The 22,500-nt window shown below is 40.5% G+C and overlaps 1 protein-coding gene across 1 annotated transcript; it reads left to right on the plus strand.

Moving 5' to 3' along the window:
- Positions 1–1,860, plus strand: LOC138852984 (uncharacterized; the record flags this gene model as incomplete). The annotated part of the gene is given in 1 exon segment (XM_070086913.1): positions 1–1,860. A coding segment is annotated over 1 exon segment (417 nt), but the record flags the coding sequence as incomplete, so codon positions are not given.
- Between the last annotated feature and the right edge of the window lie 20,640 nt (positions 1,861–22,500).

The following is a 22,500-nucleotide window of genomic DNA, read 5'->3' on the forward strand; positions in this document are numbered from 1 at the left end:
AAACATGAATGGCTCTATAACAATAATAATAATAATGCAGAAGCTAAAGCTAAGGATGATGATCTGTTAATTGGAAATGTGTGTCACAGTAAGAAGACTGGAAATTCTGGAAACTTTCAGAATGAATTTAATGCTGGAGAATATGTTTTTGTAGTAGATAATAGTGCATTTTTAAAGGAAGAAAAAGGTATTAGTATAAAGGAAGAGAATAGTGTGTGTATCAGTAATGATGAATACTCTAGTATACAGATACCAAAGGTGCATATAAAAGAAGAGGATGACATATTTGTAAGTGGAAAAAACTCGTGTACAATTGAAAATGTATCTCTAGAGAAAGACAATCATGTAATTGTAAAAGAAGAAAATGATTATTTTGTTAAAGAGGAATTCTTTGCAAAAGACGAATATGCATCTTAATGAAGGAATTGGTTGCCTTAAAGAATAAATTGTTTTCTTTATAATGATAAATAGATCACTTAAACATTTTATTTCCCTTAAAGAATAGTGAAGTATTGCAATGCACATTCTTTGATATGTTAGATAATGAAAGTTATTTTATATAATTTTTGCAAGATGAAGTTGCAAATGGCTCTTGTGAAAAAAAATTGAATTGAATTCAGTGTTGATGGGAAGCAAATCTTTAGGTGATATACTAAAAATACTGTACAGTAAAAGGAGATAATTATTTACTCAACTTACAGTAGGGCAAGAACAATGAGAGCCTAACTCCTTGAGTGTCCAGACCCCCAATCTGAAAAGTGTCCAAGAATTTTCATGAATTCCATTGTCAATTTTCAGTCCCAAAGAAACAGAAGAAATACCGTTATGCATTACTGTAATAATTGTATAAACGTCAGTGCATTTGTGAACACACATTAAACCAACCAGTTGGACATGTATTGGACAAGTGACATGATTTGTTTACTCTGGAATATTTGCCAAAATTTAACATTTCCACTACTTTGAACTCAGTTTCAAGCTATTTTCAGTCTTCAAACCAGTCAAAATTGTAGTCGTTTTCATTACTTCATTTCCAGTTACATGAAAAATCCAGGTTTACAAAGTGTGATGTTATAGTGGCAATGAAATATTTTTTTATCAGCTGAATTTTTGTAATGTATCTTCCATTCTATCAAATGAGATTAGGAACTGTGAATATCACCATAAAAACCATATGAAAATACACTGCAAAGTTGCTGTTTTAAACCAAAAACACAGTTGCAGTTTTTTCTCATGTACTGTGTGCTGCAGGATTTTTTATATGATTTACACTTACTGCATAGACCCATTCTCTCATATCTAAAGCCCAAATTTATCTCACACCTTACCTGAGTAAGCTGAGCTCATGGCATAGTACTAGGGCATGGACACTTGGTTTCAAAGCCGTAGAACTACAGCACAGACACTGAAGGGGTTGAGCAATACTGTTTTTAATGTTTGATTTTTTTTTTTATTTATATAGAAGATACTTATCACAAATTAGTACAGAACATATAATTTTTTAATACAGCCTCTCCTCACTTAATGACGAAGTTCCATTCCTAATACCATGTCGGTAAACAAATTCTTTGTTCAGTGAGAAGCATACTATAATGGTAGTGGGTTTGTGTCAGCCATCTTTGATGTTGTTTTACTGTCACTTTTGCACCATTTATAACATTTATGGTATATTTTTAAATTATTATACAATAGTATACTGTATATTGTAATAAAAAGAATAAAGGAAATCAGCTCTTAATATACATTATTTATGTGTGCATACTGGTCAGTGAGTCTGTCATAAGTCCAAGTCATCGGTAAACGAGTACCTCGCTAAGTGAGGAGAAGCTATATAATCCAAAATAAATCTTATTTTCTTACTTTTTGAAGATTTATTTTTCCTAGATATTTGGTGATGTGCAAAATACTGATGCCCAGTGACTGTTGCCACATAATAAGTAGAAGTACGCAGGGATACCTCGCTAATACTTCACTAATACGGTGCATTTCAATTACGTATATTCATGTTTATATGTCAGCAAAGAAAACTCAATGACTCTGTATAATAGTCCTTTAGAAAAAAAAAGCTTCGGTATTTCAGAAAATTTTTCACTAAAAATAGATTGTGTGTGCTTCCAAGAAGGATAACATTAAACATGAATGGCTCTATAATAATAATAATAATATAATAATAATAATAATAATAATAATGTGGAAGCTAAAGCAAAGGACCTCTTCAAGGGGGGCTCCTTGGCATGGTGAAGAGGCTCTTGGTCTGAGGAATTAGACCTGTTGGTCTCCTTCCTCAGACCGAACCTAATTACCCCCCAATCCCCCCTTTCCTATCCCATCCTCCCCTTTTTCCTTTCCTCCTCCTCCCCGCCCCTCCCTTTTGTCCTTCCTCTTTTTGGCCTTCGGGATTTTTCCCACAGGCACGCTAGTTCCTAGGTAGGGGAAAGGGTACCGGGGTCCATCCCATTCCGTTGAGGTTCTTGGCGGTGGCGTAGTTTGCTGTGGAATCTGGATCGCCTGGGGATGCCCCGATCCCTCTCCGGTATCCCGGAGGGCGCCTTTGGGTGTCTTTTGGGCAACGGGTGTATCTCTGGAAGCCTCCTTTTGGATTCAGGGGTTGGTGGCCGAAGGAGGTATGCTTTGTGGCAGATATCCAGCCGCCCTCTCTTCTGTCCACCGAGGTAGCTCGGCAGATGTGAGGGCTATCCCGGATTGCTGGTTTACTGGCATGAAGGGTAGGGTATGGCATGGGTTCCATACTGCATCTGCGCTACTTGCGGTGCTGAGGTCCTCTTGGGTGCAGAGGGAGATTTCTGGCCCTTTCATTCCTCCTAGGAACTATCCCTCCCCGGTCTCCCATTGTTTTTATTCTTTTTTTATTTTTATTTTCTTCTCTTTTTTTTTCTTAAAAACAAAAAGAAAGAAGTAACGTAACCTTGGAGTTCCCAATCCATGACCCCGGGCCCCTTCTTGTTACCGCACCCCGTTCTGACCTCGCCTCGTCTTTTGACCACTCTTCGGACACTCCTAAGGCCCCTGTACCTCTTGCTGGTGCTGTTTCGTCACCCGCTTCAGGTGCCAGGGTTTCGACTGACTCCTTCAATTTGTCTGACCTCCACTCTCCTTTGACTATGCTTCCGGCCTCTCCCTCTATGGTGCGGCAATTTTCGAATCGCCTGCCCGTCCCATGTCAGACCAACTCCGGTCCCACTCCTAAACGCCAATGACAATTGCCTGATTATACTTCTTTGCCACCTTCTCGTTCTACTCAGAAAAGACCGACACGTTGTACTCTCCCTTTACATGCTCGGTTTCAGAATGCACAATGGACTAAATTCTTTACTTTACAACTGACTTCCTCTATTGCCTATCTTTCTAACCATAGTATTGGCAAGGCGCTCCTCCGCCATGTTGGTAGAGATATTTCCTTTCATGCAATTACGAGTGGTACACGCATCATCACAGTCCAGAATGCTACTCAAGCTCATGATCTTTCTCTTCTTTCACATATCGATACAATTTCTATCGCTATCGAAAAACATCATTCCCTCAATTCTTGTAGTGGTACTGCCATTCTGCCCCATACCATAGTCCAACAGAATTTCCAGACATGTGGCAATGACATTCTCGAACAGCTGGAATGCCAAGATCTCCCAATTCTCAAGGTAGACACTTGGGTTCTTCCTGCCCGTGGGCGGAGACGATACCCTTGCAGTGTGGCTCGTTTAACTTTTGACATTCGTGAACTCCCATCCTCTTTTTATGTAGCAGGACATTAGTTACAAGTTTGAAAGGTGATCCTACACCGCAACAGTGTAGAAATTGCTGGCGATTTGGCCACCCAGCAAAGTATTGCAGTTCTATAGCCGAATGCCCAGTCTGTGGTGCCGATGACCATTCTAATACGTCTTGCAGTTGACCTCCCTCTTGCCTTAATTGTCTTGAGGCTCACCCTTCGTACTCTCGCTGTTGCCAGGTCTACTTAAATGAGCGGGAAATTCGTTGCCTCAAAGAGGCAGAAGGTCTCCCTTATGCTATGGCAGTTTCTCATCTCTGCCTCCAAGGGAGACTACCCCGTGTTTCTTATTCTCGTGTTTCAAAACGTCCCCCCACTTCTGGGGTCCCATCTTCTGAAGCCTCCTCTGCGGTTGCTCCTCCCATAGTCACTCCTGTATCTAATTCTTTTGCTGTCCTGGGCTCAGACGTCCCTACTTCAACACCTCAGTCTGTTCTCACTTCTTTGTGTTCTCCCTCACAAACCCCGGTATCGACAAGACTTCGTATGACACCTCCCAATCGTCCCTCTACTTCTGAGGTCCAAAAAATCTTTAACCCCTCCTTCCCTTCTTCCACCCCTTCATTTTACCTTCCCGGTCTCTGTACCTGGGTCTTCCCCTCTCACTGGCTCTATTACAAGTGTGGAAGTTCACCCTCCTCCTCATACTGTGCCTTCCTCCCCTGTCCCCTCCCAAGTATCTTCCTCTTCTGCCACCTCCCAGGTTTCTGCCTCTTCTGTCCCCTCCCACACTTCTCCAGTTCCCTCCACCCTTTTGCCCCCCCCCCACCCTACCTTGGTACAGTTCCAATCTTTACTCAAACTCCTCCTCCTTCCATCTCCAATATTGTCTCCCATACGACGTCTCTGAACTCCAAAACACTTGAAGCAATCTCTGAATATATTGCAGAGACCAAACCGTCAATGGACACTGATCCACGCTCTGTTCCTTCTCTTTCCTCTTCTCCATCTGCGCAACTTCTTTCTTCACAGCGCACCGTTCCTTCGCTGCTTGAACATTTTCCACTGCCACCGCATGTGGACTTTTCTAACCCCTCTAGTCTGTAGGTACCCTTACCTGCGGATTTCTAGTATCTTTATCGTTGCCAATCATGGCCTATTTACACTGGAATATACACGGCCTCAGGGGTAATCGGGGTGAGCTTCAGATGTTGCTCTCCCAGTTTTCCCCTGATGGTGTTTGCTTACAAGAACCAAAATTATACTCTGCTGTTATCTATCCCATCTCAGGCTGTAATTTATTGTATTCTTCGGATCCTTTTCCTGATGGGACCTTTAATGAAAGTGCCCTTCTTCTACGCACTGATATTCTGTACCATCAGCTATTTGTTCGTACTTCGCTGCATTACACAGCAGCCCGTATCCACTTCCATAGGTGGTATACACTCTGTTCTTTGTATCTCTCCTTCTCGGGGATTATCTATCCCGGATATTGCCTTTCTTGTTTCGTCATTACCGTCACCACTTCTGTTACTTGGCGATTTTAATGCCCATCATTCCCTCTGGGGGGGGGGGTCTCACTGTTTTAAATACAGGTACTCACACCCATTTTGATTCTCATACCCATACTCTCTCATGCATCGATCTCTCAGTCTGCTCTTCCTCCGCCGCACTAGACTTCACCTGGTCTGTTCTCCCGGATTTACATGACAGCGATCATTTTCCAATCATTCTTACTTCCCCTTCATATTCATTACCTCTTCGTAACCCACGCTGGCAATTTGATCAGGCAAATTGGGACCTTTACTCACAACTAACTTTTTAGTGAGGTTCCTTCTTCGTCCTCCATTGATGATCTTTTACACCTCTTCTCGTCCTCAGTTTTAACCGCAGCTTCTCATTCTATACCCCAAACCTCGGGCAGGCATTCTCAGAAATGCGTGCCTTGGTGGACTCCTGCTTGTGCTCGTGCAGTTTGTTTGAAACGTGCTGCGTGGGGCAGGTACCGGTACAATAGAACCACCAAGAGACTTCTTGATTTTAAGCAGAAGCGTGCGATCACTTGCCGTGTCATCTGTGATGCTAAACACACTTGCTGGCAAGATTATGTCTCCACCATCACCTCTGTTTCCTCTATGAGTGCAGTTTGGAAATAAGTACGGAAACTGAGTGGTAAATATTCTCCTGACTCGGCTCCTGTTCTGCGGGTTGCCGGTGTTGATATAGCAAACCCTCTAGATGTTGCCATTGAAATTGGCAATCATCTGGTCCGTATTTCTCTGGGGCTCCATCTATGCCCCTCGTTCCTTCCCTCAAAGTCTGCCAGAGAGTTAGCACCCTTGGACTTTTCTTCTCTCAGAGAAAAACAGTATAATGTGCCTTTTACACTTCAGGAACTGGAGGCAACACTTTCAGCTTGCCGATCATCGACAGCTGGGCCCGATGACATTCATATTTGTATGTTACAACATTTACATCAGTCAGCCCTTGCAGTCCTCTTACGCCTTTTCAATCTTATTTGGTTACAAGGAGTTCTTCCACAGCTGTGGAAATCTGCCATTGTTCTCCCTTTCCGCAAACCGGGTACTACGGGACATGAAGCCTCCTACTATCGTCCCATCGCTCTTACCAGTGCAGTTTGCAAAGTCATGAAACGTCTGGTAAATAGATGTTTAATGTGGTATTTAGAAACACACAACAGTCTCTCCACTCCTCAATATGGCTTTTGTAAGGGCCGTTCTACCATAGACCCCTTACTACGCTTGGATACGTATGTTTGTAATGCCTTTGCAAATAACCACTCAGTTATTGCCATATTTTTTGACCTTGAGAAGGTATATGACACAACTTGGAGGTATAATATTTTGGCCCAAGCCCACTCCTTAGGCATCCGAGGCAATCTACCATTTTTCCTTAAGAACTTTTTAACTGACAGACATTTCCGTGTTCGAGTCAATAATGTGCTCTCCCCGGACTTTGTCCAAGCTGAAGGTGCTCCTCAGGGATGTGTCCTGAGCACAACACTTTCTCCTTGCTATAAATGATTTGGCCTCTGTTCTTCCATCCAATATTTGGTCAACACTGTATGTAGATGACTTCGCTATTGCTTGTGCAGGCGCTGACTGTCACCTCATTACAGTTTCTCTCTAGCATGCAGTAGACCGTGTTTCCAATTGGGCCACCACGCATGGGTTTAAATTTTTCAGTACCAAAACTCACCAAATTACTTTCACTAGACGCTCTGTCATCTCCGCTCTTCCTTTGTACCTCTATGGCTCCCGTATCCCTGAACGTGATACAGTCAGGTTTCTAGGCTTTCTCTTTGACCATAGGTTATCCTGGAAACCCCACATTACCTCTCTGAACGCAAATTGTCACAGCCGGCTGAACCTTCTTAAAATCCTTGCTCATCTTTCATGGGGAGCTGATCGTCAAACTCTCCTTCGCCTACATTCAACCCTCATTTTATCGAAACTCGATTATGGTGACCAGATCTATTCAGCGGCCTCTCCTGCTACTCTCTCTAGCCTTGACCCCATCCATCACCAAGGATTACGTTTATGCCTTGGTGCTTTTCGCTCTTCCCCTGTTGAGAGCCTCTATGCAGAAGCAAATGTTCCATCCTTGTCTGATCGCCGTGATGCCCACTGCCTTCACTACTATGTACGCTCTTACGATATCCGCAATCCTTCCATTTATAGAATGGTCACAGATATTAGTAGACATTATTTATTCGCTGCCCCTGTTTGCTCCGTCCCTTCTCTCTTCACCTTCATTTGCTCTTGTCTTCCCTTCAGTTACCACCTTTATATGTTCATGTATCATCTCACTTTTCCCTACCCCCTGGGAAGTTCCAGCTGTTCGGGTCTGTTCTTTCTCACTCCCTTGCTCGAAAGCCCAACTGCCTATGGTGGCTTCCCGCTCTCTTTTTCTTGACCACTTCCACTCTTATTCTCATGCCATCGCAGTGTACACAGATGGCTCTAAGTCTTCTGATGGTGTCGGATTCGCAGCAGTGTTTCTGGACAGCGTTGTGGGGGGCATTTACTATCTTTGGCTAGCATTTTTACTGCTGAATTGTATTCCATTCTTGCAGCACTTATTCGTATCGCATCTATGCCTGTGTCATCATTTGTGGTTGTCTCAGACTCCCTTAGTGCTCTACAGGCTATACAGAAATTTGATACACCTCACCCCCTAGTTCTCCGTATCCAACTCTGGCTACACCGTATCTCTACCAAGCATAAATATATTGTTTTTTGTTGGGTCCCTGGTCATGTTGACGTACAGGGCAATGAACAGGTAGACACTGCTGCGCAGTCAGCAGTACATGACCTACCAATTTCATATAGAGGTGTTCCATTTCTGGACTATTTTGCTGTAATAGCTACCCACCTTCACACCCGTTGGCAACAACGTTGGTCATCTCTACTCAGTAACAAACTTCATTCTATTAAATCGAGCAGAGGTTACTGGCCGTCTTCTTGTCATCAGTGCCGAGGTTGGGAGACTACTCTCTCCCGCCTTCGCATTGGCCACACTCGTCTTACTCATGGGTATCTCATGGAGAGACACCCTGTTCCTCTCTGTGAGAAGTGTCAAGTTCCAGTATCGATTAGCCACATTCTTTTAGACTGCCCTCTCCATCAACGAGCACGCAGAATTTACCTCCGACGTCGTCTCCGCTCTACTACTCTCTCTTTACCTTCCCTTCTTGATGATGGACCCTCCTTTAATCCTTTCTTATTGACTTCTTAACAACGACTGATTTACTCCACAAACTCTGATTATGATACCTTTCACACTCCCCTCAGTCCTTTCTCCCTCAATCTCTTGCTGCCCTCTACCCTTTCACCATCCACTGCCCGGCTGTTCTCCGTAACCTATTACTCATCCCTTTTACCACCTGATACCCTCACTTCTTTCCTGCCCTGCAGCGCTGTATAGCCCTTGCGGTATAGCGCTTCTTTTTTATAATAATAATAATAATAATAAAACAAAGGACGATAATCTGTTAATTGGAAATGTGTGTCAGAGTAAGAAGACTGGAAATTCTGGAAACTTTCAGAATGAATTTAATGCTGGAGAAAATGTTTTTGTAATAGTGCATATTTAAAGGATGAAAAAGGTATTAGTATAAAGGAAGAGAATAGTGTGTTTAACGGTAATGATGAATAGTATACCAATGGTGTATATAAAAGAAGAGGATGATGTATTTGTCAGTGGAAAAAAACTCATGTACAACTGAAACAGTATTTCTAGAGAAAGACAATCATGTAATTGTAAAAGAAGAAAATTATTATTTTGTTAAGGATGCAAATGATGAAAATGCATCTTAATGAAGGATTTGGTTGCCTTAAAGAATAAACTGTTTTCTTTGTAATGATAAATAGATCACCTAAACATTTCCCTTAAAGAATGGAGTGAAGTATTGCAATGCACATTCTTAGAAATGTTAGGTAATGAAAATACTCTGCAAAGTCGCTGTTTTAAACTAAAAACATGATTGAAGTTTTAGATACGTTAAGTATATTCGTGTTTATCATGAATATACCTAGCTGCAGAGATGGGAACTGTTAGGAGAGTCTCACAGAGCTTGAACCATCCACCCCTCAAGGAAGGTTCCTTGATGTTGGTGAGGGGCTCTTGATTTTGGGAATTGGATCTGTGCTCCAGTTCCCCGAATTAAGCCTGAATGCCTTCCACATCCCCCCCAGGCGCTGTATAATCCTCCGGGTTTAGCGCTTTTCCCTTGATAATAATAATAATAATTGAACCATCCAACATAGCTTCTTTCTTTCTTTTCTTTCAATAAACCGGCCGTATCCCACCGAGGCAGGGTGGCCTAAAAATAAAAACGAAAGTTTCTCTTTTTAAATTTAGTAATTTATACAGGATCAGGGGTTACTAGCCCCTTGCTTTTGGCATTTTAGGATAGGATAGGATAGGATTTTGTTCGGATTTTTAACCCCGGAGGGTTAGCCACCCAGGATAACCCAAGAAAGTCAGTGCGTCATCGAGGACTGTCTAACTTATTTCCATTGGGGTCCTTAATCTTGTCCCCCAGGATGCGACCCACACCAGTCGACTAACACTCAGGTACCTATTTGCTGCTAGGTGAACAGGACAACAGGTGTAAGGAAACGTGTCGAATGTTTCCACCCGCCGGGAATCGAACCCGGGCCCTCCGTGTGTGAAGCGGGAGCTTTAGCCACCAGGCCACCGGGCCTCTTACAACACACATGGCTTACGGAGGAAGAATTCTGTTCCACTTCCCCATGGAGATAACAGGAAATAAACAAGAACAAGAACTAGTAAGAAAATAGAAGAAAACCCAGAGAGATGTGTGTGTGTATATATATATATATATATATATATATATATATATATATATATATATATATATATATATATATATATATATATATATAGATATATACACACACACATCTCTCTGGGTTTTCTTCTATTTTCTTACTAGTTCTTGTTCTTGTTTATTTCCTGTTATCTCCATGGGGAAGTGGAACAGAATTCTTCCTCCGTAAGCCATGCGTGTTGTAAGAGGCAACTAAAATGCCAAAAGCAAGGGGCTAGTAACCCCTGATCCTGTATAAATTACTAAATTTAAAAAGAGAAACTTTCGTTTTTATTTTTAGGCCACCCTGCCTCGGTGGGATACGGCCGGTTTATTGAAAGAAAAGAAAGAAAGAAGCTATGTTGGATGGTTCAATTATTATTATTATTATCAAGGGAAAAGCGCTAAACCCGGAGGATTATATATATATATATATATATATATATATATATATATATATATATATATATATATATATATATATATATATATATATATATATATATATATATATATATATATATATATATATATATATATGTCGTGCCGAATATGTAAAACTGGTCAGTTAGCAAGAACTCATTTAAAATTAAGTCCTTTCCGAAATTTTCTCTTATGCGTTTAAAGATATATTTTTTTCATTAATGTTAATGTAAAAATTTTTAATTTTGCACCAGAAGAATCTTAGAAAACTTACCTAACCTTATTATAAGAAGAACAATTTATTTTAGCCTAACCCAACTAAATATATTTTAGATTTGTTTACAATAATTTAATACTAAACAAACACAGTTGAATATATTTTTTTCGTTAGGTTCAGAATGATTTTGGCGAAATTATTGCATACACAAATTTTCACTTGTCCTATATGGCAAGATGAGCGTTGCTATTTAAGCCAAGATCGTAAGTTCTGCCTATTCGGCACGACATATATATATATATATATATATATATATATATATATATATATATATATATATATATATATATATATATATATATATATATATATACATATATACATATATATGTCGTGCCGAATAGGCAGAACTTGCGATCTTGGCTTAAATAGCAACGCTCATCTTGCCATATAGGACAAGTGAAAATTTGTGTATGTAATAATTTCGCCAAAATCATTCTGAACCTAACGAAAAAAATATATTTCACTGTGTTTGTTTAGTATTAAATTATTGTAAACAAATCTAAAATATATTTAGTTGGGTTAGGTTAAAATAAATTGTTCTTGTTATAATAAGGTTAGGTAAGTTTTCTAAGTTCCTTTTGGTGCAAAATTATAAATTTTTACATCAACATTAACGAAAAAAATATATCTATAAACTTATAAGAGAAAATTTTAGAAAGGACTTAATTTTAAATGAGTTCTTGCTAATTGACCAGTTTTACATATTCGGCACGACATATATATATACGTATATATATATATATATATATATATATATATATATATATATATATATATATATATATATATATATATATATATATATATATATATATATATATATACATATATATATATATATATATATATACATATATATATATATATATATATATATATATATATATATATATATATATATATATATATATATATATATATATATATATATATAATAATAATATATATATATATATATATATTATTTTTTATTATCACACTGGCCGATTCCCACCAAGGCAGGGTGGCTCGAAAAAGAAAAACTTTCACCATCATTCACTCCATCACTGTCTTGCCAGAAGGGTGCTTTACACTACAGTTTTTAAACTGCAACATTAACACCCCTCCTTCAGAGTGCAGGCACTGTACTTCCCATCTCCAGGACTCAAGTCCGGCCTGCCGGTTTCCCTAAACCCCTTCATAAATGTTACTTTGCTCACACTCCAACAGCACGTCAAGTATTAAAAACCATTTGTCTCCATTCACTCCTATCAAACACGCTCATGCATGCCTGCTGGAAGTCCAAGCCCCTCGCACACAAAACCTCCTTTACCTCCTCTCTCCAACCTTTCCTAGGCCGACCCCTACCCCGCCTTCCTTCCACTACAGACTGATACACTCTTGAAGTTATTCTGTTTCGCTCCATTCTCTCTACATGTCCGAACCACCTCAACAACCCTTCCTCAGCCCTCTGGACAACAGTTTTGGTAATCCCGCACCTCCTCCTAACTTCCAAACTACGAATTCTCTGCATTATATTCACACCACACATTGCCCTCAGACATGACATCTCCACTGCCTCCAGCCTTCTCCTCGCTGCAACATTCATCACCCATGCTTCACACCCATATAAGAGCGTTGGTAAAACTATACTCTCATACATTCCCCTCTTTGCCTCCAAGGACAAAGTTCTTTGTCTCCACAGACTCCTAAGTGCACCACTCACTCTTTTCCCCTCATCAATTCTATGATTCACCTCATCTTTCATAGACCCATCCACTGACACGTCCACTCCCAAATATCTGAATACATTCACCTCCTCCATACTCTCTCCCTCCAATCTGATATTCAATCTTTCATCACCTAATCTTTTTGTTATCCTCATAACCTTACTCTTTCCTGTATTCACCTTTAATTTTCTTCTTTTGCACACCCTACCAAATTCATCCACCAATCTCTGTAACTTCTCTTCAGAATCTCCCAAGAGCACAGTGTCATCAGCAAAGAGCAGCTGTGACAACTCCCACTTTGTGTGTGATTCTTTATCTTTTAACTCCACGCCTCTTGCCAAGACCCTCGCATTTACTTCTCTTACAACCCCATCTATAAATATATTAAACAACCACTGTGACATCACACATCCTTGTCTAAGGCCTACTTTTACTGGGAAATAATTTCCCTCTTTCCTGCATACTCTAACTTGAGCCTCACTATCCTCGTAAAAACTCTTTACTGCTTTCAGTAACCTACCTCCTACACCATACACTTGCAACATCTGCCACATTGCCCCCCTATCCACCCTGTCATATGCCTTTTCCAAATCCATAAATGCCACAAAGACCTCTTTAGCCTTATCTAAATACTGTTCACTTATATGTTTCACTGTAAACACCTGGTCCACACACCCCCTACCTTTTCTAAAGCCTCCTTGTTCATCTGCTATCCTATTCTCCGTCTTACTTTTAATTCTTTCAATAATAACTCTACCATACACTTTACCAGGTATACTCAGCAGACTTATCCCTCTATAATTTTTGCACTCTCTTTTATCCCCTTTGCCTTTATACAAAGGAACTATGCATGCTCTCTGCCAATCCCTAGGTACCTTACCCTCTTCCATACATTTATTAAATAATTGCACCAACCACTCCAAAATTATATCTCCACCTGCTTTTAACATTTCTATCTTTATCCCATCAATCCCGGCTGCCTTACCCCCTTTCATTTTACCTACTGCCTCACGAACTTCCCCCACACTCACAACTGGCTCTTCCTTACTCCTACAAGATGTTATTCCTCCTTGTCCTATACACGAAATCACAGCTTCCCTATCTTCATCAACATTTAACAATTCCTCAAAATATTCCCTCCATCTTCCCAATACCTCTAACTCTCCATTTAATAACTCTCCTCTCCTATTTTTAACTGACAAATCCATTTGTTCTCTAGGCTTTCTTAACTTGTTAATCTCACTCCAAAACTTTTTCTTATTTTCAACAAAATTTGTTGATAACATCTCACCCACTCTCTCATTTGCTCACTTTTTACATTGCTTCACCACTCTCTTAACCTCTCTCTTTTTCTCCATATACTCTTCCCTCCTTGCATCACTTCTACTTTGTAAAAACTTCTCATATGCTAACTTTTTCTCCCTTACTACTCTCTTTACATCATCATTCCACCAATCGCTCCTCTTCCCTCCCGCACCCACTTTCCTGTAACCACAAACTTCTGCTGAACACTCTAACACTACATTTTTAAGCCTACCCCATACCTCTTCGACCCCATTGACTATGCTCTCATTAGCCCATCTATCCTCCAATAGCTGTTTATATCTTACCCTAACTGCCTCCTCTTTTAGTTTATAAACCTTCACCTCTCTCTTCCCTGATGCTTCTATTCTCCTTGTATCCCATCTACCTTTTACTCTCAGTGTAGCTACAACTAGAAAGTGATCTGATATATCTGTGGCCCCTCTATAAACATGTACATCCTGAAGTCTACTCAACAGTCTTTTATCTACCAATACATAATCCAACAAACTACTGTCATTTCGCCCTACATCATATCTTGTATACTTATTTATCCTCTTTTTCTTAAAATATGTATTACCTATATCTAAACCCCTTTCTATACAAAGTTCAATCAAAGGGCTCCCATTATCATTTACACCTGGCACCCCAAACTTACCTACCACACCCTCTCTAAAAGTTTCTCCTACTTTAGCATTCAGGTCCCCTACCACAATTACTCTCTCACTTGGTTCAAAGGCTCCTATACATTCACTTAACATCTCCCAAAATCTCTCTCTCTCCTCTACATTCCTCTCTTCTCCAGGTGCATACACGCTTATTATGACCCACTTTTCGCATCCAACCTTTACTTTAATCCACATAATTCTTGAATTTACACATTCATATTCTCTTTTCTCCTTCCATAACTGATCATTTAACATTACTGCTACCCCTTCCTTTGCTCTAACTCTCTCAGATACTCCAGATTTAATCCCATTTATTTTCTCCCACTGAAACTCCCCTACCCCCTTCAGCTTTGTTTCGCTTAGGGCCAGGACATCCAACTTCTTTTCATTCATAACATCAGCAATCATCTGTTTCTTGTCATCCGCACTACATCCACGCACATTTAAGCATCCCAGTTTTATAAAGTTTTTCTTCTTCTCTTTTTTAGTAAATGTCTACAGTAGAAGGGGTTACTAGCCCATTGCTCCCGGCATTTTAGTCGCCTCATACGACACGCATGGCTTACGGAGGAAAGATTCTTTTCCACTTCCCCATGGACAATAGAAGAAATAAAGAAGAACAAGAGCTATTTAGAAAAAGGAGAAAAACCTAGATGTATGTATATATATATGCATGTGCGTGTCTGTGAAGTGTGACCAAAGTGTAAGTAGGAGTAGCAAGATATCCCTGTTATCTAGCGTGTTTATGAGACAGAAAAAGAAACCAGCAATCCTACCATCATGCAAAACCATCTGGCAGGACGGTAGTACTTCCCTGGGTGGTTGCTGTCTACCAACCTACTACCTATATATATATATATATATATATATATATATATATATATATATATATATATATATATATATATATATATATATATATATATATATATATATATATATATATATATATACTTGTACATGTATGTACTCACCTATTTGTGGTTGCAGGGGTCGAGTCACAGCTCCTGGCCCCGCCTCTTCGCTGATTGCTACTAGGTCATCTCTCTCCCTGCCCCATGAGCTTTATCTTGCCTCGCCTTAAAACTATGTATGATTCCCGCCTCCACTACTTCACTTTCTAGGCTATTCCACGGCCTGACTACTCTATGACTAAAGAAATACTTCCTAACATCCCTTTGGTTCATCTGAGTCTTCAACTTCCAATTGTGACCTCTTGTGTCTGTGTCCCATCTCTGGAGCATCCCGTCTTTGTCCACCTTGTCTATTCTGCGCAGTATTTTATATGTCGTTATCATGTCTCCCCTGACCCTCCTGTCCTCCACTGTCAGGCTGATTTCCCTCAACCTTTCTTCGTAGGACAATCCCCGTAGCTCTGGGACTAGTCTTGTTGGAAACCTTTGCACTTTCTCTAATTTCTTGACGTGCTTGACTAGGTGTGGATTCCAACTTGGTGCTGCATACTCCAGTATGGGCCTGACGTAAATGGTATACAGAGTCTTGAACGAATCCTTACTGAGGTATCGGAACGCTATCCATAGGTTTGCCAGGCGCCCGTATGCTGCAGCAGTTATCTGATTGATGTGTGCCTCAGGAGATATGCTCGGTGTTATACTCACCCCCAGATCTTTTTCCTTGAGTGAGGTTTGCAGTCTTTGGCCATCTAAACTATATTGTGTCTGCGGTCTTCTTTGCCCTTCCCCAATCTTCATGACTTTGCGTTTTGGCAGGGTTAAACTCAAGGAGCCAGTTGCTGGACCAGGCTTGTAGCCTGTCCAGGTCTCTTTGTAGTCCTGCCTGATCCTCATCCGATCTGATTCTTCTCATTAACTTCACATCATCTGCAAACAAGGACACTTCTGAGTCTATCCCTTCCGTTATGTCGTTCACATATACCAAGAACAGCACAGGTCCTGGGACTGATCCCTGTGGAACCCCGCTTGTCACAGGCGCCCACTCTGACACCTCGTCACGTACCATGACTCGTTGTTGCCTCCCTGTCAGGTATTCTCTGATCTATTGCAGTGCCTTTCTTGTTATGTGTGCCTGATCCTCTAGCTTTTGCAGTAACCTCTTGTGAGGAACTGTGTCGAAGGCCTTGCAGTCCAAAAAAAATGCAGTCGATCCACCACTTCTGTCACCTTGTCATAAAACTCTAGTAGGTTTGTGACACAGGATTTTCCTTCCCTGAAACCGTGCTTGTTGTCAATTATACACTTGTTTCTTTCCAGGTGCTCCACCACTCTCCTCCTTATGATCTTCTCCATGGCCTTGCATACTATACACGTTAGTGATACAGGTCTGTAGTTTAGTGCCTCACGTCTGTCTCCCTTTTTAAAAATTGGGACTGCATTTGTCATCTTCCATACCTCGGGGAGTTGCCCAGTTTCAAATGATGTGTTGAAGATCTTTGTTAATGGTACACAAAATATCTCTGCTCCCTCTTTAAGGACCCACGGAGAGATGTTGTCTGGTCCCACTGCCTTTGAGGTGTCAAGTTCACATACCAGCTTCTTCACCTCCTCCTTGGTTATATGTACCTCATCCAGCACTTGCTGGTGTACCCCCCTGTTCTGATTTCCTGGAGTCCTACTGGTTTCCACTGTAAATACTTCTTTAAATCTCGTGATGAGCTCCTGACATACCTCTCGGTCGTTTCATGTGAATTCCCCTAAGTGTAAGAAGAAGTAGCAAGACGTACCTGAAATTTTGCATGTTTATGAGAGAAAAAAGACACCAGCAATCCTACCAGCATGTAAAACAATTACAGGTTTCCGTTTTACACTCAATTGGCAGGACGGTAGTACCTCCCTGGCGGCTGCTGTCTACCAATCTACTACCTAGCATCCAACATAGCTACAGCAGCCTTTTCCATGATGGAGCTGTCCCAACTGTACTGTTAGTGAGCCAACGTTTTAGCATGTTTCGTCTAAGCTGACAGAGTATCCCACACGTTAGTGCCTCTCTGATATAGGTGTCATTATCCACCCCTGCCAGATTGCATACATATATATTCTGGTAGAATTTCTTTCCCCAGTTTGTTACATCCATTGGAGGATCAGGTTGGTAATGCAACCTGAGAAACTACAAACGCAGTCCACTTAATCAGACGAAGTTTGTCATGTTTCCACTGTGATTCATCCAGGAAAAGGTTTAGGACTTGTAACATGGCCTCTAAAAGGAAGTCATACAATGTGACTGACAAAGAATGGAAAGCACTGTAAAAAGCGAGTTAACTTAGGGAGGGATAGGGACCTGGTGAGGAGATAGAAGGCATTATGGGCATAACTGTAACTGGTCCTGGTATCCATCTGCTTTAGGTAGGATTTTTTTCTTCCTAAGATCTCGTCATTGGTATTAGATCCCAGTTTACCTGGAGTTTACCTGGAGAGAGTTCCGGGGGTCATCGCCTCCGCGGCCCGGTCTGTGACCAGGCCTCCTGGTGGATCAGAGCCTGATCAACCAGGCTGTTACTGCTGGCTGCACGCAAACCAACGTACGAGCCACAGCCCGGCTGGTCAGGTACCGACTTTAGGTACTTGTCCAGTGCCTGCTTGAAGACAGCCAGGGGTCTATTGGTAATCCCCCTTATGTATGCTGGGAGGCAGCTGAACAGTCTCGGGTCCCTGACACTTATTGTATTGTCTCTTAATGTGCCAACGTTAACGTTACCAAACTAATAGTTTTGGTAATCCCACACCTCCTCCTAATCTCCAAACTACGGATTCTCTGTATTATATTCACGCCACACATTGCCCTCAGACATGACATCTCCACTGCCTCCAGCCTTCTCCTTGTTGCAACATTCACAACCCATGTTTCACACCCATACAACAGCGTTAGTATAACTATACCCTCTTTGCTTTCATGAATAAAGTTGGATTAATGTTGGCAGAATTACCGAAAATATGTAAAGTAAAAGGACACAAGTGCAACTAATGTGACATTTTATTGTGGCAACGTTTTGCTTTCCAGGAGCTTTATCAAGCCGTTACAAACAATACATGGACACAGAGGGTATATATAGGCTTAGAGTGAAGTGTAATAAATACTACTACTACTACTAATACTACTACTACTACTACTACTACTACTAGTAGTAGTAGTAGTAGTAGTAGTAGTAGTAATATAAGTTGTAATAGAGGTAGTAATACAATATGGTAGAATAATCAATTTGCACATGAGTAAAAGGTCAAAAAACTATTACTTGGGTAGCTTAAAAATAGGTTAGACAAATATTTCTGTTGATGGTTGGATCTGAGGTCTGTTTCAGTGTTCCTTCTCTGTTGTGTTCTTGTGTAACAGAGACTATGTGATGGCAGGGTTTATTGTTTTGAGGAGGATTTTTGCTAATACTTCAGAGATGATGAAGCTGCCTTTATTTTGCTTGATTGTATTAGAAACAACGATTAATGATGATTCAAGGCATTTACGTCTGCGGAAATTTGTATAATGTATGTATAACGTTCGCCAAGACCGTAGTCCTGGCACGGGTCTTAATCTTGCGATGACCCGTCTCTGGCTCCCGAAGGAGAAAGGTTTATGCAATGATGCGACGTATGCTGCTCAAGCACTCTTCTGGTCAGTTCATCTGGTGCATCTCATAAGCGACACCACCGTATGTACTCCTAACTGTGGACACTAGCGAGGAGGAGGATATGTCGTTATCACGGACAACAGCTTGTCTGGTTCGTTGACTCCATGGTACACTAGTGTAGCCGCAGTCAACTCTGGGCCCTCTGCTAGTTGCCTGCAGAGTGTCTCAGTAACTTCGCACAAAATTTGTTGATAACATCTCACCCACCCTCCCATTTACTCTCTTTTTACATTTCTTCACCACTCTCTTAACATCTTTTTCTCTCCATATACTCCTTCCTTGCATCACTTCTACTATGTAAAAACTTCTCATATGCTAACTTCTTCTCTCTTACTACTCTCTTTACATTATCATTCCACCAATCACTCTTCCCTCCCGCACCCACTTTCCTGTAAGCACAAACTTCTGCTGAACATTCTAACACTATATTCTTAAACTTACCCCATACATCTTCTACCCTATTGCCTACACTCACACTAGTCCATCAGTCCTCCAACAGTTGTTTATATCTTACCCTAACTGCCTCCTCCTTTAGTTCATAAATCTTCACTTCTCTCTTGTTGTTTCCATTCTCCTTGTATCTCATCTACCTTTTACTCTCACTGTAGCTACAGCTAAAAAGTGATCTATCTGTGGCCGCTCTATAAACATGTACATCCTGAAGGCTACTCAACAGTCTTTTATCTACCAATACGTAGTCCGACAAACTACTGCCATTTCGCCCTACATCATATCTTGTATACCTATTTACCCTCTTTTTCCTTAAATATGTGTTACCTACCCTCACCTTCAAGGACCATAACATTGTATCAATCGTATCTGCTAGAAAAATGACAGGATGGATAATGAGAACCATCAAAACTAGGGAGGCCAAGCCCATGATGACACTCTTCAGGTCACTTGTTCTATCTAGGCTGGAATATTGCTGCACACTAACAGCACCTTTCAAGGCAGGTGAATTTGCTGACCTAGAAAATGTACAGAGAACCTTCAAGGCGTGCATAACGGAGATAAAATACCTCAATTACTGGGAGCGCTTGAGGTTCCTGAACCTGTATTCCCTGGAACGCAGGCGGGAGAGATACATGATTATATACACCTGGAAAATCCTAGAGGGACTAGTACCGAACTTGCACACGAAAATCACTCACTACGAAAGCAAAAGACTTGGCAGACGATGCAACATCCCCCCAATGAAAAGCAGGAGTGTCACTAGCACGTTAAGAGACCATACAATAAGTGTCAGGGGCCCGAGACTGTTCAACTGCCTCCCAGCATACATAAGGGGGATTACCAACAGACCCCTGGCAGTCTTCAAGCTGGCACTGGACAAGCACCTAAAGTCGGTTCCTGACCAGCCGGGCTGTGGCTCGTACGTTGGTTTGCTTGCAGCCAGCAGTAACAGCCTGGTTGATCAGGCTCTGATCCACCAGGAGCCCTGGTCACAGACCGGGCCGCGGGGGCGTTGACCCCCGGAACTCTCTCCAGGTAAACTCCAGGTATAACTCGTTATCATTTACACCTGGCACCTCAAACTTACCTACCACACCCTCTCTAAATGTTTCTCCTTCTTTAGCATTTAGGTCCCCTACCACAATTACTCTCTCAATTGGATCAAAGGTTCCCACACACTCGCTTAACATCTCCCAAAAATCTCTCTCTCTCCTCTACACTCCTCTCTTCTCCAGGGGCATACACACTTATTATGACCCACTGTTAACATCCGACTCTTATTTTGTAATAAAGTTGGTAGAATTACCGACAATATGTAAAGTAAAAGGACACAAGTGCAACTAATGTGACATTTATTGTGGCAACGTTTCGCTCTCCAGGAGCTTTATCAAGCCATTACAAACAATACATGGACACAGAGGGTATATAAAGGCTCAGAGTGAGGTGAATACTAGTGAGGTACCATTTCGATGTTCACTAGTGGTAGTAGTAGTAGTAGTAGTAGTGGTAGTGACAAAAGTAATACAATATGGTAGAGCAATAAATTCGTACATGAGTAAAAGGATATAAAAGCTATTACTTGGGTAACATCCAGTTTATATTTGTCCAACCTATTTTTATGTTACCCAAGTAATAGCTTTTATATCCTTTTACTCATGTACGAATTAATTGCTCTACCATATTGTATTACTTTTGTCACTACCACTACTACTACTACTACTACCACTAGTGAACATCGAAATGGTACCTCACTAGTATTCACCTCACTCTGAGCCTTTATATACCCTCTGTGTCCATGTATTGTTTGTAATGACTTGATAAAGCTCCTGGAGAGCGAAACGTTGCCACAATAAATGTCACATTAGTTGCATTTGTGTCCTTTTACTTTACGACTCTTATTTTAAGCCACATAATCCTTGAATTTATACATTTATATTCCCTATTCTCTCTCCATAACTGATCCTTCAACATTATTGTTACCCCTTAGCTCTAACTCTCTCAGATACTCCTGACTTAATCCCATTTATTCATCTATCTATCTATCTACATATATATATATATATATATATATATATATATATATATATATATATATATATATATATATATATATATATATTCTTTCTTTCAACACACTGGCCGTATCCCACCGAGGCAGGGTGGCCCAAAAGGAAAAACGAAAGTTTCTCCTTTTACATTTAGTAATATATACAGGAGAAGAGGTTACTAGCTCCTTGCTCCCGGCATTTTAGTCGCCTCTTACAACACGCATGGCTTACGGAGGAAGAATTCTGTTCCACTTTCCCATGGAGATAAGAGGAAATAAACAAGAAAAAGAACTAGAAAGAAAATAGAAGAAAACCCAGAGGGGTGTGTATATATGTGCTTGTACATGTATGTATAGTGTGACCTAAGTGTAAGTAGAAGTAGCAAGACGTACCTGAAATCTTGCATGTTTATGAGACAAAAAAGGACACCAGTAATCCTACCATCATGTAAAACAATTACAGGCTTTCGTTTTACACTCACTTGGCAGGACGGTAGTACCTCCCTTGGTGGTTGCTGTCTACCAACCTACTACCTAGATATATATATATATATATATATATATATATATATATATATATATATATATATATATACGTCGTGCCGAATAAGCAGAACTTGCTATCTTGGCTTAAATAGCAACGCTCATCTTGCCATATAGGACAAGTGAAAATTTGTGTATGCAATAATTTCGCCAAAATCATTCTGAACCTAACGAGAAAAATATATTTAATTGTGTTTGTTTAGTACTAAATTATTGTAAACGTATTGAAAATATATTTAGTTGGGTTAGGCTAAAATAAATTGTTCTTGTTATAATAAGGTTAGGTAAGTTTTCTAAGATTCTTTTGGTGCAAAATTAAAAACTTTTACATTAACATTAATGAAAAAAATATATCTTTAAACGTATAAGAGACAATTTCAGAAAGGACTTGATTTT

Source organism: Cherax quadricarinatus, chromosome 20 (assembly GCF_038502225.1).
Source record: "Cherax quadricarinatus isolate ZL_2023a chromosome 20, ASM3850222v1, whole genome shotgun sequence".
Lineage (NCBI taxonomy): Eukaryota > Metazoa > Arthropoda > Malacostraca > Decapoda > Parastacidae > Cherax > Cherax quadricarinatus.